Source organism: Teleopsis dalmanni, chromosome 2 (assembly GCF_002237135.1).
Source record: "Teleopsis dalmanni isolate 2A chromosome 2, ASM223713v2, whole genome shotgun sequence".
NCBI classification, from domain to species: Eukaryota; Metazoa; Arthropoda; class Insecta; order Diptera; family Diopsidae; genus Teleopsis; species Teleopsis dalmanni.
The window spans coordinates 196784171-196800782 of record NC_051847.1 but is presented as its reverse complement, the minus strand read 5'-3'; the positions used below and the strand labels follow the sequence as shown (position 1 = coordinate 196800782).

The 16612-nt window shown below is 29.4% G+C and overlaps 3 protein-coding genes across 7 annotated transcripts; 1 reads left to right on the top strand and 2 right to left on the bottom strand.

The window, feature by feature from the left end:
• Positions 1-1787: 1787 nt before the first annotated feature.
• On the bottom strand, positions 1788-4843 carry LOC119683504 (N-alpha-acetyltransferase 80). Of its 3 annotated transcripts, none has more exons than XM_038097200.1 (3): positions 4515-4743; positions 2601-2714; positions 1788-2477 (listed from the first exon to the last, which is right to left on the bottom strand). In XM_038097200.1, exons 1-3 carry the CDS (start codon positions 4515-4517, stop codon positions 1974-1976), a joined length of 621 nt encoding a protein of 206 aa, XP_037953128.1. In that variant the 5' UTR covers positions 4518-4743; the 3' UTR covers positions 1788-1973. The 3 variants fall into 3 exon arrangements, with proteins under 3 accessions (XP_037953128.1, XP_037953129.1, XP_037953130.1); XM_038097201.1 differs by lacking the exon at positions 4515-4743 and adding an exon at positions 3450-3695; XM_038097202.1 differs by lacking the exon at positions 2601-2714 and having other exon boundaries at positions 4515-4843.
• Positions 4844-7192: 2349 nt separating this feature from the next.
• Positions 7193-9804, bottom strand: LOC119683502. The gene is made up of 3 exons (XM_038097196.1): positions 8940-9804; positions 7793-8854; positions 7193-7728 (listed from the first exon to the last, which is right to left on the bottom strand). The coding sequence occupies exons 1-3, from the start codon at positions 9583-9585 to the stop codon at positions 7487-7489; spliced, it is 1950 nt and encodes a 649-aa protein (XP_037953124.1). The 5' UTR covers positions 9586-9804; the 3' UTR covers positions 7193-7486.
• Positions 9805-11360: 1556 nt separating this feature from the next.
• On the top strand, positions 11361-16003 carry LOC119683500 (dipeptidyl peptidase 3-like). Of its 3 annotated transcripts, XM_038097190.1 has the most exons (8): positions 11363-11469; positions 12146-12239; positions 12312-12540; positions 12594-12897; positions 13215-13816; positions 13884-14173; positions 14230-14372; positions 15071-16003. In XM_038097190.1, the coding sequence occupies exons 3-8, from the start codon at positions 12353-12355 to the stop codon at positions 15926-15928; spliced, it is 2385 nt and encodes a 794-aa protein (XP_037953118.1). In that variant the 5' UTR covers positions 11363-11469; positions 12146-12239; positions 12312-12352; the 3' UTR covers positions 15929-16003. The 3 variants fall into 3 exon arrangements, with proteins under 3 accessions (XP_037953120.1, XP_037953118.1, XP_037953119.1); XM_038097192.1 differs by lacking the exons at positions 12146-12239; positions 12312-12540 and having other exon boundaries at positions 11361-11469; positions 15071-15928; XM_038097191.1 differs by lacking the exons at positions 11363-11469; positions 12146-12239; positions 12312-12540 and adding an exon at positions 11862-12019 and having other exon boundaries at positions 15071-15928.
• The last annotated feature ends 609 nt before the right edge of the window (positions 16004-16612 follow it).

Below are 16612 nucleotides of genomic sequence, written 5' to 3'. Positions count from 1 at the left end.
TCTATGAGATGCCTGTGTTTCATATGGGAGCGCCTGCCTACCTTGCACTTGAACTTGACTGAGTCAAATATTTTGATGTTTGTTTATTTTCGATTCTCATAATTTATTGTTAGTGCAGTTCAAATATTTTGTACTAATTTGTCAACTATAAATTTGCATAAATTTATGCTGAACTAGGAAGAGGAAAATGATTTGCTAAATTGCTAATTTTAGTAGCTTTAGATAAACAAATTACCAATAAGAATTTGATTAAGAATTTATTTTTATATAACTTTTAATAAATTGTTTTTATAGACCTCATATATATGTGGTGATGTATTTTCTATAAGTATTTCTAAAATAGTCAGATAATTAGAATAGAAACTAGTTAAACTATGCTAAAGTCAAGTAGTTTAAATTTGACGTTATATAGTCTTGGAATAAATTAAGACATTTCAGTCGTATTTAAAGATATATGATAATATTTTACATACATCATTTTACAATCTCTATCAGATCGGATAATCAGATAGAAAAGGCAAAGTGGAAGTTAAATATTTCACAAAGAAGATATATTAATATATTTACTGTTGTGTGGGGAATTATATTATTACACTGAACTAATAAATCTACATAATAAACTCTCCTAAACCAAGAGCTTGAACATCGAACAGATGCACAATCATTAAAAGTGACGCAGGATTACCTCCGCGAAGCTGAAACCAATTTTTAATGAATCTTTAAGAATGCAAATCATGAGGCAGATCAAGAATATCCATAAATAGCCTGAAATGGGACATCTTCACATTTTGATTGCTGTTTAAGGTAGAATTCATTGCAAACACAACGTTAAAACCTTGTTGAGAATATTCAGTATGTTAGGTTATACTGGCGATCCTGAGGATACACTTAGGTATAAACAATATTACTTGGTTGTATAATATATAATATATGCTGTATAAAGATAAATTAAATAAATAAATAATCATTATTAAAACTAACTACTTCAAACACTTTGTGAATATTGAAAACAAATTATATTTTAAATAATTTTATTATATATTATCAACTATTTCTTATATAAATCATTTAGTTTTAACAATATCAATATAATTTATCATAAAATAGCATCTAGAAAGCATGATATAGTTTTATAATAATTTTCTAAAATTAATATTTTAATATTTACTACATATTGGAAGATGATTATTGCTATTTATAATTAAATTGTTTACTTAATCATAATTTGTTTACTTGTCCTAGATATAATATCGTTGAGCCAAAGTTACTATTAGTCTTCCTAGTAAGCACGGATTAATTGAGATTGGTGGAATTACATTCAATAAGAAATAAAAGAAAAGAAAAACTTAATTTAACATATAAAAATATATAGAATTTATTTGTTCTGTTGAAATTATAAATATTTAAATAGCACAATATAAATACAATTAAATTAATAAATAAATTATAAATAATTTAAAACAATAAATAATAGCATAAAATGTCAATGGAGTGTGCTTATGAATGCTTAAAAACTGTTAACAAAATTTATAATTTTGTTAAGACTTTCTTAAATATTAAATTATAATTAAATTAAAATAGTTTTTTAAATAAATTAATTAATACAAGCATATAGTTAAAATTAAGCAAAATCGACAGTAGTTAAAAATTCAATTATATATAGAAAAAATCATATGGAATTAAGTTAAGTAATTTACATATTAATTTTTAATTATTTATTTTAGTGTTACAACATTAAAAAATATCTAAAATTTTTTATTAAAATATACATATTATGTGTGCACACATTTTACAAATATATAAACTAACAATTTTATTTATAACAATAGCTGCATTCACAATTATGTTGCAGAAAAATTTTTAGTCTTAAAATTTGCTTAAGTTGCATTTGTTGAACTAATCTTTATAATCTTTATATACTAAAAATTTTTGTAAAATTTTTTCTAGCTGTAGTGTTTGTAAGCATCATAATTCTATAAAACCTTCATCATATACTTCTTTCTGGCATTATTTAGACTAGGCAGTTCACAATGACGTGGTCCGTACATAGATATTGGCGCACAATATTCATAACCAATGCGTTCATAAAATCCCTCCTGATCAATTGTCGATAGATAAATCGTTTGTAAGTTTAATATAATGCGACAATAGTCCTCTGCAAATTTCATCATCAATTTGCCAAAGCCTTGACCACGAACTGTTTTATCAACCACTACCGATTCAACAAAGCATGCTTTCTTCTTTGATGAAATGGGACTGAGTTTGCAATGGGCAATAACACGACTCATGCCATCTGTAGTTAGAACTAGGCTGCAAGGCAGTGTATCACAGGATGCTTCTAATGAGCGCATACGTGCAGTTTCGCTACGTGGCCATTCTGCATTGATTAGCTTACATGTGGCCGGCATTAGCTCGGGATAAGTGTGTATAGGTACCACATTAAATGGACTGCCGGATACATTGAACGGCGGTAGACCCTATAAATATAAAATTCTCTTGAATTCTTATAAAAATAATAAACACATATAAAAACATGACTATAACATGACTATACACTACAACCGACACTAACTGACTTTTTGTACAACATATAGTAATACCTCATAGTACGGTTCAGTTTTAATATATCGCATAACAATTGGTTCTTTGTCGAAACAATATTCTATTGTTGTTTCTTCGTCACACCAAATATAAATGCTATCTTCTTTATAAATCTAAGAATAAAAATATTTATGTTTATAATAATTTTATATTTAAAGTTTATTTATAGAAAAAACATTCCTTCAACAAAACAAGCACTTCAAGAGATATTAGCATTCTTTGCGGAGAATTACAATTAATAGTTTGAATGATATTAAATAATGGGATTTTTTTTTATTGAAATAAGAAATTATCAACAATTATTTCAGTGAAGAATCGAAATGAATGGTTAGAATGATAAATAATGGGAGTTTTTAATGAAATGAGAAATTTTGAACAATTCTTTCAGTGAAGAATCGAAACGAATGGTTAGAAAGATGTATAATGGGATTTTTTAATGAAATGAACATTTCCAACAATTCTTTAAGGCAAGAACTAAAATGAATGGTAAGAATGATGAATAATAGGATTTTCTTATAAACTGAAGATTTTCAACGATTCTCTATGTGAGGCATCAGTAGTGAATAGTATGATAATTAATAATGGGAATTTTTAATAAACCAAAAATTGTTCACGTTTATTTATGTAAAGAATAAAAGAATGTTTAGAATGATGACTAATGTTATTTTTTAATAAACTTAAAGATAATGTATCTAAATTGTATGTGCATTTCTTCTTTCCAACAACGCTGGAAAGCTTGATCTATTATAAAAATCTACTTCGTTCTTCATTTCATAGAAACATTGGTTCTCATACAAAGCAAAAGATGTAGCCAGATACATACAACTATCCGGTTGGTTTACCTTTACCTAATGGGAGAGTCGTCGGCTGCCGCTGCTGGACTTCTGTTTTCTTTTCATGTTCTACGCTCGTTACCTCATTGCGGGTTAGTACGACAACAACAATAATCAATACCGGTAGCCCTCCCCTCAGGGACTAAGAATGTAAGTCGACCATCTAGACTTTAACAACAACAGATGTTGTTGTAAGCAAACCAAAGCTCTTGGAATAGTTAAAAGTAGTAATAAACCAGAAACTTGATTATTCTGATGGTTTTGAAATACATATATGTACATAGGTATGTATATATCAATTTTAATAGATTTAATCAAATCATTTATCTTTTTAGGTTAATGAAAACTTTTTCTTTGTTGTAAAAGAATCTGACCAAAATGGAAATATATAAGATCTATTAAACAAACTACCAGCACTTAACAAGTTCAATACCAATACATATTATTAGACTTATTAATTAATATTTTAAAAATGTGTATCTAATCAAACATTTTCTATGAAAATAAAAATTTATTTTTGTTTTTTTTTACTACAGCACAAGTAATCTTCTGCACAAGTAAATAAGCGCGCACATAATTTCAAGCATTTCACACCCACAATCAACGCGATATATATTTATACATAAATTAATCCATAACAATGTGAAAAAGTCAATGTTTTACACATTTAGTATTTTGCAAATAATTTTTTTTATAGAGTAAATTTTCCACAGATCATTGGTTTCATACGCAACAAAATAATAACAACAAAAAATGTAGACACGATCGCCCGTGAAATTCAAGGCTGAAATTTGATTGCCTTGGCTGATGACGTTTTATTGATAAACAATTTACTTTGCTTTATGTATGTATCGGAAAAATGTTGCATAATATTAAATATTATAAAAATTTGCAATAAAGCTATATATTTTTAAAAAATTTTGATATTTTTATAATTTTGCTTAATTAATTTTTATAAAACTTAATCACATAAAATTGCCTCCCTGCCAAAACCTTTGGAATCGATTATTTACACTTGTTAATTGATTTATATTTATCTTATATTGTTTATATTGTACACAAGTTAAAGTAGTTTTATACCATGATCGATTTTCTTCTATTCCGCTCTTCCTCTGTAACGCCACGACGAAATGCTAAACACAAACTGAAGAGGCTTCCAATTGCGGCAGTCAACGTCAAAAATTAAATTTTTCAAAGAAAAATAGTGCAATAACGAGCAGTTTACAAAAAACGCTATTTGTATTTGTTATATACTTTAGAATCTTAGCTAATTTGTTTTATTTTAATATTAAATTCGTGCACAGTTTTTATTATATAAATATAATATTAAATAGATATGTTTTTTTTTGTTAATATTGATATGAATACAAACTGAACCAGCAGTTGTTTTTGGAATTTTTTGTTGTTCTACTTTGGCATTGTATTCGTCACAAATATTTCATTTCCTTTGTGCAAAATTTTATGTTTTAAGTGTTGTAAAACGTTATTTACTAAAAATATTTGTTCTTATTATGTGGTGCGCGCAGTGTTCAAGTAGTATTAAATGTCAACTGTGGATTTTTTCTTTAATTTCATTTTTGGTTTAAAATAGTTTAATAAATAATAATAACTATTTTTTAAAAATAATTATTTCAAGGGCTAATTGGTCAGTTATTAAATAAAGATCTTTTTTTTTTTTAAAAATTTATTTAGTTTTATAAGATTTTTATTGTCCAATATTTCAATATTTTTATTGTCCAATAATCTTATAAAACTAAATAATACATTTTTTTTAAAAAAAAAGATCATTATTTAATAACTGACCAATTAGCCCGTGAAATAATTATTTTTAAAAAATAACTATTTCTTGAATCCAACAAAACTTGATTAATATTTCAGATAATTATTTTATTTATACTACTACTTTGGTACACGACAAAATTGTCATAGCTATAAGCTTTATGCGATTGTATAAGTTACTTTGTAATACATTAAATTTAAAAATAAAATTATAAAACTACTACTAATACTATAACAACTTTATATATATTATTACTAGTCCGGTACAATATTACAATAGGTCTATTACACGAGCTACTCGTAGTAAAACTCTAGTAAAACACAAGTAAAGTACAAACTGAGAGCGTAACACAAATAAAGTGCCAAATTACGCTCTTTACACAAATTTTAATGGAACAGCTTTGTGTAAAATCAATATAACATTTTAAATTCAAACCAAAATAGTTAATTACATCACACAAATTTTACTTGAAATAAAATATACGAGTAAAGTCAGTGTAACATTTTCAAATTTCGGCAGGGATGTTACGCTCTCTCAGATGCTCTTACTTACTCGAAAATTTGCTGGTGTAACGCACTGCGAGTTACTACGAGTAGCTCGTGAAACAGACCAAATATTAGGTGTAATCTTTTATAAGCAGATTTTAAAAACACAACCATTTACTTTGTAATGGCATATGTAACAATAGTGCTGCTAGTTTATTTAACCCAACTTATTTAACTCTGCTTCAAGTGCGTATTACATATGAGATTTTTTTATCAAACCAAATTCGCTTTTGCCTTCATCAGGAGAATTTCTAATATTGATGATGTTTTAATAAAGTACATAAGATAACATAAGATAACAGTAAACTGGGTACTAGTTCCCAACGGAGTAGAGCACTGCGACCAGAATGATCTTTTGTGCTGCAACTGACCCTAACCGAACAGAAGACATTCTGCTTTCCGAATGAAGGCCAGAATGTCGTCCGCTGAGAACCTCCTAATGTCAGAAGGGGAGAGCAGCTCTCCTCCCAGCGACCTCTTCCTTGCCCAGATCAAGGCTGGGCAGTCACAGTGAATATGACTAGAAGTCTCGTCTGCTTCCAAGCAGAGTCGACACTCCATCTCTTCGGACAGACCTATTTTATTAAGGTGATAACGCAGTCCTTGGTGACCCATTAAATATCCCACCAGCAATCTCAAATCTGATCTGCTGAGGAGGGATACCTTACCATAACTATATGGATGAACCAGCTGTTTAGCCTGACGGTTGCCTCGACTATCGAGCCAGTAGCGACATCTCTCGGCTGAAATCCATTTATCTATTAGATACCTAGTTGTAGACCAACTTAAACCACCTTAAGGTTCCGGTCCACAGATTTGGGTGGCAGATCATGCGTTGGCAAGGCTGTCGGCAGACGTATTACCCTTTATTCCTGTGTGACCAGGCACCCAGTAAAGCGTCACTTTGTTTTTGCTTGCTAGCTGCTGCACCATATCACAGCAGTCTAATGAAAACTTTGAGAAAAACCTGCATGAGGATAGAGCTTTGATTGCTGCTTGACTATCAGAGTAAATACAGATTCGGGTGCCTTTCAAGCCGTTAATAAAGTAGATACAAACGCTGCAAATAAATTTACACATATAAGATTACGTATTGATTTGTTTGCCTTATCATTTAAAATTACAACATATTAATATATTGTTTATACATATATAGTAAATTTTTATTTATCAATATGTTGTTACATATAGAAGAAAAGTCAAATATTTAAATAAACTTTAGTCTTATTCAATTTGTTTTGTTAATTTATAGTTGTCTCTTGCAAAAAATAAATATTTTATGGACACCGGATAATATTTTACATTAAACACAATGAACATCAAAAATTTGTATATTACTTTTTAAAAATTTGTTACGAATATAGTCAAAAATGTATAAATCAATTGCCAATGAAAAGAAATTCTCTGTATATAAAATATATATAATAAATTTATATAAATTGGCATCATTTATATATTTTTGACTACATAACATTAGAACAAAAAAAAAAATACACAAAACGTTACCAAATTATTTACCCGCTAAAGACTTATACTGCTTGCAATATTTTATCAATTTAGCTTGTAACTTTTCAATAGCTTGTGAATCTAACAGTTCCATTCAAGCTAATTGGAATTCAAATTCCATTACGTTATACAAAATAAATATATGAAAAAAAAAACTTAAACTATAGAAAAATAAGTTGAAATATGAATAAATATGAATAAAATAAAATGCTACTGCTGATTTAGGATGGTTTATCTGCATTCATAAAGGCGTCATCGCTATACTTCTGTGTATTGCTGAACTCACGAGTTGGATGCATCTTTGTAATATGATTAGTATAGTCCAAAACGTTTAAAAATGTTTGTTTGCAAAGATGACATGGAAGGGATTTGTTAGGTGTGCGATATATACCAACGTGTGCTGCATTCTTACGTAGTTTTGTTTGCGGAGGTTGCATCTTCAAATTAGTAGTACCCTTAGTTTCTAAAGAAAAACAAAACAAAAAGTCGTTAAATAGCGAAATAGGATATAGCATTCTGCAACTTACCAGTTAAATCACAAAAAGAATCAGCTGAGCTTTGTGTGCCACTACTAGAGCTTGAACTATGCTTCTTAACAACTTTATCCACTGGATTTTTTACAATGATTGGTGAAATGGCTGGTGGTGTAAAAGAAGCATTTCCATGACAGAATGAAGGCAGTTGAGCTTTTTCTACGTGATTCATTTCAGTAAACTCCAATTTGCGTTTTTCACTTGGTGGTATTTTGTTACAGTTCTGCATTAGGTGTATGTGAAGTGTGCGCTCCAAAACGAATTTTTTATCACAATATTTACATTGGTTTTGGTATGTATTAACTTTACCACCAATTGCGCCACCACCACCTTGCTTTCTTACTACATGAGGACTTTCCTCATGTGACCGCTTATGTGCATCTAATAAACTTTTAATACGAAATGTACAGGGACACATGTTACACGTATAAGTGGTGTTTGGTTTAACTGGTTTTGGCTTAGTTTGTGGTACTATATTATCTTTTCCATTCTTCACTTTTGTTGATTGTAGTTGCGATGTATCAGTCGTTTCAGATTTAGGCGGACACAAAGTCTTTCGTGTAACAATTTTTTGTTTTGCATTATCGGCCAGGACGGATGCTAAATTTGGTACAGGTTTTGCTTTTGATAGAGGTAGCATTGTTTTACGTGAATTGGTGATATTAACATTACTTGGTGCATTTATAGTTCGACGCGTCTGGTTACTTATAATACTTTTACGTGCCATTTTACGTGCTGGTGAATTAAGTGTAGTTTTCACTACAATCGACATACGCTTTGATAGATTAAAAGCACGTTTTTCATTCTCTGGTATTGGCAATAACGAGGTTCGACCGCGGTAATTTGAGAACGCCATCCGTTTTTCAAGTTTGTTAATCTTAGTAGCAACACTGTCACTTTGGATTGGACCCTTTGCACTGTCGTCAATGTTCATAGTTTTTTTCATTATACCAGGAAGCTCAGTAGAGTCGTCATCAGATATAGGAGCATTATCTACCATGCTATTTGGTTTCGGTTGGCAAGTTGTTACTTCAGTAGAAATTGTAACACCAAAAGCTATAAAAATAAAAAATTAAAGTTACATACATTTTAAAAAATTTTGTTTTTTGTTTTAATATATTATTTCAAAAACTTATTTTACCTCTCTGGCATGCTACTTCTTTCAAAGTTAATTTTTTAGTTGATGTTGTATTTTCGGTGTGTTTCAAAGGTGATAATTTCTTTTCCTTCAACTCAGTGCATTCAATGTCCGAGGATAAAGAGTAAGCTCCACTTGTAGATGTGGATACATCAATTTCGTCATACTGTATTAAAACATTTTCCTTATTTTCTATATAATTTGCCTGAATACATGGACTAGATTTTTCACACTCTGCTTCTAAAAATCCAATTTTAAGTCCAGATCCAACACTAGTCTCGGAAGTGCGTTCAAATCCTACCATGGTAAGTTTATCCTTGCTTGGTGTAGAAGATAATGCCTGAAATTTTTTCATTATGTTATTGGAAACTGGACGCAACGGAGACACATAATTCAGGGCATTAGCATTTAATTTCTTTATAGTAGCAACAGATTTATCCAGGCATAGCATGGACCCACGCTCTGAAGTTTCAGCCTCCAATGTTTTACTTGAGAAATTAGAGTCATCGCATTTGTCGTCTAATAAATCTTCGTCAGCTGCAGATACATCTATTTCATTGATCAATGCAACATTTGAACTCAATGTTGAATCGAAAGATAAGTATATAGTACCATCTGTTGTATCAGCGTTATGCGGAGAATTTTCCATTTTGTTTATTTCGTATTGTTTAGTTTTATTATAAATTTTATTCTCTTTCTTATGGTAAGAAAATTTTGTAATAAAATATTTTCACTTTAGAATATTTAACATTAAACTTTTTATTTTCAACGCGTACTGAGAATTTGTCACAAACTCGTTAGAATTTTTTCCCGTTCAGAAACAATACAAGCGTTCGTTAATTTTCCTTTTCAAAACCGGCTTCATTGTCAAATTTGACAGTTCAATGAAAATGTTGCTTATAGGCAAAGTTGTATTTAAGTTTAAAAATTCAAAAAGTAGTAATTCAGTGTTATCTCTAAATTCGATATTTATATAGAACAAATCTACGTGTTTCAGAATAAAATAAACATGATAAAATTGTATATATCACAATAAAACGGTTTAAATAACACATCATTGTTTATATTAATGTTATTTTCATAATATGTTATGGTTAGGTTATACCGGTGATCCCAAGGGATCTACTTTGGTCTACACGCTGATTGTGTTGTGTGATGTTATGTGTTGTATGTGTGATTTCATACACCAATTAATAATATTATACGCATAAACGTTCATATTCATTGGTATAATTTGTACAATAAATTATATTATATTCACTCCACATATATTATAGCTCAAGACCAAAAGTTTTTATAAAAAATTGTGTCAAAAAGTAATAGTAACTATATAAGCAGATTGTATTTAATCATAATACGGCATTTACAATGGCCTGAAATGGCTCATTTTGGTCAAAAATCGAAAATGAGAAACAAATGGCTCATTCTTGCAAACAAAATATCAAGCGCGAATGAGATCCATTGGATCACATTCTGTATGAACGCGTTCCAAATATGTTCTAAATGCAAAGGATTACATTGAACATACCCTAAATAAAAGCTTTTCATGGCATTTCGACAGTTTGAGAAAGCTGTTTTTGACATATTTACAAAAAAGGTAAACAGATGTTTGGTGTTTGTATTTCCTTGAAAACGATGCACCTCTTTTTAGAACTTTTACTACGCAAAAAGTACGCAATATAAGTTAAAAATATGTTTTCAAATTATATTGTAAGGTTTGAAGGTATACCTAACCTTCATGCAACATTTTTTTGGCAAAGGCCAAAAATCAAATCAACAGGCAAGTTGAAAAATCTGCTGTTTGAAATGGGAACTAATGAATTACAAAGAATGTAAACACTTTTAAAAAGCTCATTCAAAATGAGCCATTTTTGGCCAGTGAAAACGCCAAATAACACTTAAAGGTATACGATTATTTTTGCGGCACTTAAAATAATTGCAGTATATGGTTTTGTCACAAGTTGAATGAAAAGTGAGAAAAAAGTTTTATGTAAATTCTATCACCATTGTTTGAGTAGCTACATTTCTTCTACTTACAGTTGCAACATATTCAAATATATGACATAATTGTGTGTTGCAAAAGATCAATCATATAATGACCCCTTAAAAAATTCATTCGTTTATTTTTATATTCGCTATTTTTTTTATTTAAATTTCTATACTAAAACTCTCTTATATATATTAATTAATAACAGATATATCAATTGGATGGTACAACATGCTCACTGAACTATATCGTTTATAATTTATAGCAGAATAAGAAAATATAGTACGTCATAATTAGTATTCATATATAGATATGGAGTGCCGATAGCTAGCAAACGTGTCAGGTATCGTAAGTCTTACGATATTGTTATGCATTAGCGCCTACGTAATCTACTTTGTACTTTTGCAACACTGTTTGGTCGCTGTCAAACAGCTGATGTTGCAAAATTTATAAAATAATCAAGTCATTTTCGTCAGCTTCAAGGAGTTGCATATTTATCATATATGCTTAGTTGTTGTTAATTTTGGAACAATTTATTAAAAAAAGGTGAGTCTTCATTATTTATTATTAATTTTTTAATAAAAAAACAAAAAATCTAGCATTAAAAACCAAACAACGATAAGAACAAAAAGCCGGTAAAATGCATTGCGTGGCACTCAGGAAAGTTAGAGAAAAACCTCTTATATTTGTGTGTGTTAACCCAAAAGTTTTAAATAATTATATATCAGGTTCTGGTTTATAAAGGCTTAAGATGTGAATAAATCCGCACGTATACATGTGTGTGAAACAAGCCACAGTTATCTTATAAATTAAAATTGCAGTAACCTATTATAGATAATAAATAATTGCAAACCAAATGTTGATAAAAACTTTTTTGTTGAAAAGAAAAAAAATTATTCTATATAATCTTTCTACAACAATATTTTTTATGTTAAACCTTTAAATGTTTATTTTTTAAAAAATTAAAAAAGCTGTGTTTAAATTGTAAGGTTAGGTTCATGCCGTCACGTAGTCGAATTGGCTATGTAAATACAGAGGGAAGCTATTGTTCTTATCACCAACTCTCGATGAATGTTAAATTTAAAATTTTAAAAATGTAAGGCCATATCCTGATTTAAATCAAATTAAAAATTGCATGTTTTTAAACTTAATACATTTTGTTTTCTATTTGTTCTGTAAACATTTTGGCACAATTTCGAAATTTAATTCTCTAACATTTCAGTTCATGTGTTGACGCTTTAGTCAATAGCAACGTTTTAACTTGACGTGCTTTTTCTTCCAAAGAAAAGCTAGACCTTTTCTCTTTTCAAATAAATGTAAGTACATTAAATTTAAAGTGTTTTCAAAATACTTACTAATCAAAAACTCTGACCCTCATGTACTTTCAGCTATTCATTGGCTTTTTAAGATATAAACCGTCTTTCGAATTATGTTTAGTCTGCAAATTAAAGGCCTTCGTCAGCTACTTCCAATCTATAAAATTCAAAAACATTATCTTTCTACAAAGTTGACACCTACTTCTTTCGCTTTAGCCTATAATAGATCGCTAAATAGATATATAAATAATTTTAATATTAAACCAAAACTATTTAAAAATTTCGCTGCTCCTCATGTAAGGTATATTATATGCATACAGTTTTATCTCACATAGATTTAATTATTTATTTCAGTTTTTTAAAGCCATTCTCACGCACAATGTCTGCTGGTCATACATCGCATTTTGTTTTGCCTAATACACAACCCATTGCTGACTTAGAATGCAAAAATGCTTTCGAGAATTTAACGGAGAAAGAAAAACTATACGCTCATTACTTCAGTAAAGCTTCGTGGGATGGTGGACTTATATCTTTAATACAATCTAGCCCAGAAGGTCCACTGATATTTGCACTATTACATCGTGTGTTCGTGGCAGAACCAATCAAAGATTTCAAACAAAGAGCGTTGGATAATGGAATTACAGAGGAACAATTTACAGTAAGTAAATCTGAGAACAGGAACTTAGAGAGAACTTCTCAAATAAGCTAAGAGTTTGTAAGCTGTTGTTGTTGTTGTCAACTGGAAGGATCTGCTTGTGTAGATCCTTTTGGTTGTGGTGAACTGCACTTGGTCTTTGAACTTAACAAGTGGCTTCGGAACAAAGACTCAATCAGTCTTGGAAGTCTGAGACAATTGCTCTAAGTTTCAACATTTATTTTGCTTAAGCTGAGAAGTTCAATGTTTTGTATTTTTATTTACTGGATCTATATATTATTACTTATATTGTAATTAAATTTTTCCTTTTTTTATTATAGGCCTTTCTTGTCTATGCCTGTGGAATTTTTGCTAATACGGGTAACTACAAGGGCATGGGAGATAGTAAAATTATTCCCAATTTAGAGGAAGATAAATTCGAGGCAATCGTACGTCTCTCAAATGCTTATGCTAAGGATAAGCATGTGCCAATCATCCTAAATAAAGTCAAATCTTTGATTTATGCTTTAAAACCACGTGATGAAGTTCTGGGTTTTGCACCTAATGGCATAACTACATATTGGTCTGATAATTGCACTAAGGAAGATGCAGATATTGTAAATGAATGGTTAACTGCTAAACGTATTGAACCTTATATGTGTCGTACTTTTAAAATTGAAGAAGGAGACAAAACTATTTATGATATAAAATTGGGTTCAGTGGAAGGTTCTGATAAAGATGGTATTACAATACCGTTGGAAGCATTTAAGGGTCATAATTTCCGTGTGACGCGTGGCGATTACTGTAAATTGTTAAAACGTGTGAATGAAAATCTATTAAATGCAAAAAAATATGCTGCCAATGATAATGAGATGAAAATGATAGATCATTATGTAAATTCATTTCGAGATGGTTCACTAGCAGAACATAAAGATGGATCAAGGTAATTTGTGAATTGCGCTATATCCCAAATATGTACTATTATATTGTAAAATTAATTTATAATTTAGATGGTGGATTAAGGATAAAGGTCCTGTTATTGAAACCTATATTGGTTTTATTGAAACTTACCGTGATCCAGCTGGTGGTCGTGCTGAGTTCGAAGGTTTCGTTGCTATGGTGAATAAAGAATGTTCTGCTAAATTTGCAGAACTTGTTGCACGTGCAGAAAAACTATTAGAATATTTACCATGGACAGAAGCATATGAAAAGGATGCTTACTTGAAACCTGATTTTACATCGCTTGATGTGTTAACATTTGCTGGAAGCGGTGTGCCAGCTGGCATAAATATTCCAAATTGTATGTTTAGTCTTGTTACAATTATATCAGAATTATTTTAGATTATTAAATTTTAGATGATGAGATACGTCAAGATGAAGGATTCAAGAATGTCTCCTTAGGAAATGTATTAGCTAACATCAATCGTAAAGATCCTATACCATTTTTATCAGACGAAGACCAAGTGTTGATGAAGGACTACAAAGTTAAATCGTTTGAGGTAAATATTTATAACTTTGAAATTATCTCTTATTATTTACCAATTGATATCTTATCCATTTTTGGGTGTACAAACTTTTCACTTTCATATATCTCTTAACTTATATAAATTTGGGATTTCGGAATCGCGTCAAATAATGTACAGATAATGTACGAGATTTTGCTATTGCAGTTTTCACTCTAATATAAGGATATCTTCAAAAGTTGATATTCTGGTTTTCATAAGAAGAGCTGAGTGTCTTCAGTTCAGTTGGTAGCATGATCGCAGTACTCCGTATCGTTGTAAGCCAGTACCCTGTTGATTTCAATTAAATTTAATTTTATTCTAATCTAGAAGCTAATTTTAGTAATATCAGCGAGGTTTTCATATTTTATAGCTTTATTCAAATAAATCATATACCAAATATAATTCCACAAATTTCCTATATTTCCTCACAAAGTGAACCTTGTAAAGTCATCTAAATACATACTTAACTGATTCTTAACTAAAATCATATTTTCTATGTAATTTATAAATATTGTTTATTTCTATGACCCAAAACTATATATAAATCGGCAAATTGGTCAGTTAATAAAAACAAAATGCTGCTTTTAAATAATATTATTTAATAAAATAAATGTTTAAATATCTTTGATAAACATCCTTGCTAAACTACCCGAATTAATAAATATTGACAAATTTATAATTTCTCATTACAGGTGCAGGTTGGACTCCATGAATTGTTAGGTCATGGCAGTGGTAAACTCTTCCGTATTGATGAAAATGGTAAATTTAATTTCGATAAAGACAATACTAAAAATTTAGTCACTGGTGAACCAATCAAAACTTGGTACTTACCTGGAGAAACATATGATACGAAATTTGGCGTTATTAGTTCTTCATATGAGGAATGTCGTGCCGAAGCCGTCGGTTTATATCTTTCATTACAAAGAGATATACTAGAAATTTTTGGTTTTAAAGATCCTGCAGAACAAGACACTATTGTTTATGTAAATTGGTTAAGTCTCATTTGGAACGGCATGGGCGTTGCCTTAGAAATGTTCAATCCACAATCTAAGCAATGGATGCAAGCACATTCGCGTGCACGTTTTGTTATTATGAAAGTCCTATTGGAAGCGGGTGAAGGTTTTGTAACTGTTGAAGAAACTGAAGACGGAAAAAATCTACGTTTAACAGTTGATCGTACGAAATTGCATACAGTGGGTAAAAAAGCAATTGAAGAATTTTTGAAGAAATTGCAAGTATATAAATCCACTGCTGATATTGTGGAAGCAACAAAAATGTATGAGTATTATTCTGAAGTAAGTGAAAGTGGTCCACATCCTTGGGCTAAATGGCGTGACATATGCCTGGCACATAAAAAACCACGTATAATTTTGGTACAAGCAAATACTTCCGTCGAAAGTGATAAGGTTAAGCTCACAACTTATGAAGCCAATCATGAAGGTTATATACAATCATGGATAGATCGCTATCCTAAAACTGATGTCGATGATATTTTGGAAGAAATTGTAGAGTCGAATAAAAAATACTTCCCAAGTGCCTTTGGAAACTAAGTTATCGATTGCATTTAAAATATATTTATCGAAAGTGAATTTAGCAAATAATGTTTATAAAAAAGTTAAAAACAATTTATATTTTAGTGATTTTTATTAAAAATGCTTTAATTTGTTAACAAACAAAATTGATAATGAAATAGTATAAATGAAATAAAATAAAAGTATAAAAATGTGTAAAAAAATTAAACTTTGCGTACTTGACAACCTATGTTGCTAAGAAAATTATTTTCATCCTTATTTGCCGGAGGAGCTATAATAAGACGTGCAAATGTACCACCTGCATTGTCTGCTAAACGCCCCGGATTAATAGCCAAACTGCCGTTAACAACCTAAAATTAGATGCAGGAAAATGGATTAATTTTATATATTTTAATTTTTTATTTAATTTATTATTTATATATTTAATTTTAATTTTATATCACAATTTAATTTATATATTTAATTTAATTTATTTAATTTTTAATTAAATTTTAATTTAATCTGATTTTAGATTTATTTATTTTAAACTTATTATTATCTCTTATAATTTATTATAATTTATTATTATATGTTATTATTTATTTTAAATTTATTATTACTTATTTATAATTTAATTTATCTATGTGATTTATTTATTATAATCTATTATTGATTTATTTATTATTATTTATCTATGATTAATTTATTTTTATTCATCATAGT

Excerpts from the sequence above, each read along its gene's own strand:
- LOC119683500 (XM_038097190.1), top strand. The coding sequence starts at position 12,353 with ATGTTTAGTCTGCAAATTAAAGGCCTTCGTCAGCTACTTCCAATCTAT. Across the intron at positions 12,541-12,593 it reads TTCGCTGCTCCTCATGTAAG|TTTTTTAAAGCCATTCTCAC; the intron begins GTATATTATATG and ends TATTTATTTCAG. Across the intron at positions 12,898-13,214 it reads TTACAGAGGAACAATTTACA|GCCTTTCTTGTCTATGCCTG; the intron begins GTAAGTAAATCT and ends TTTTTATTATAG.
- LOC119683502 (XM_038097196.1), bottom strand. The coding sequence starts at position 9,585 with ATGGAAAATTCTCCGCATAACGCTGATACAACAGATGGTACTATATAC. Across the intron at positions 8,855-8,939 it reads AGAAGTAGCATGCCAGAGAG|CTTTTGGTGTTACAATTTCT; the intron begins GTAAAATAAGTT and ends TTATTTTTATAG. Across the intron at positions 7,729-7,792 it reads TTCTTTTTGTGATTTAACTG|AAACTAAGGGTACTACTAAT; the intron begins GTAAGTTGCAGA and ends GTTTTTCTTTAG.
- LOC119683504 (XM_038097200.1), bottom strand. Across the intron at positions 2,478-2,600 it reads AAACTGAACCGTACTATGAG|GGTCTACCGCCGTTCAATGT; the intron begins GTATTACTATAT and ends TTATATTTATAG.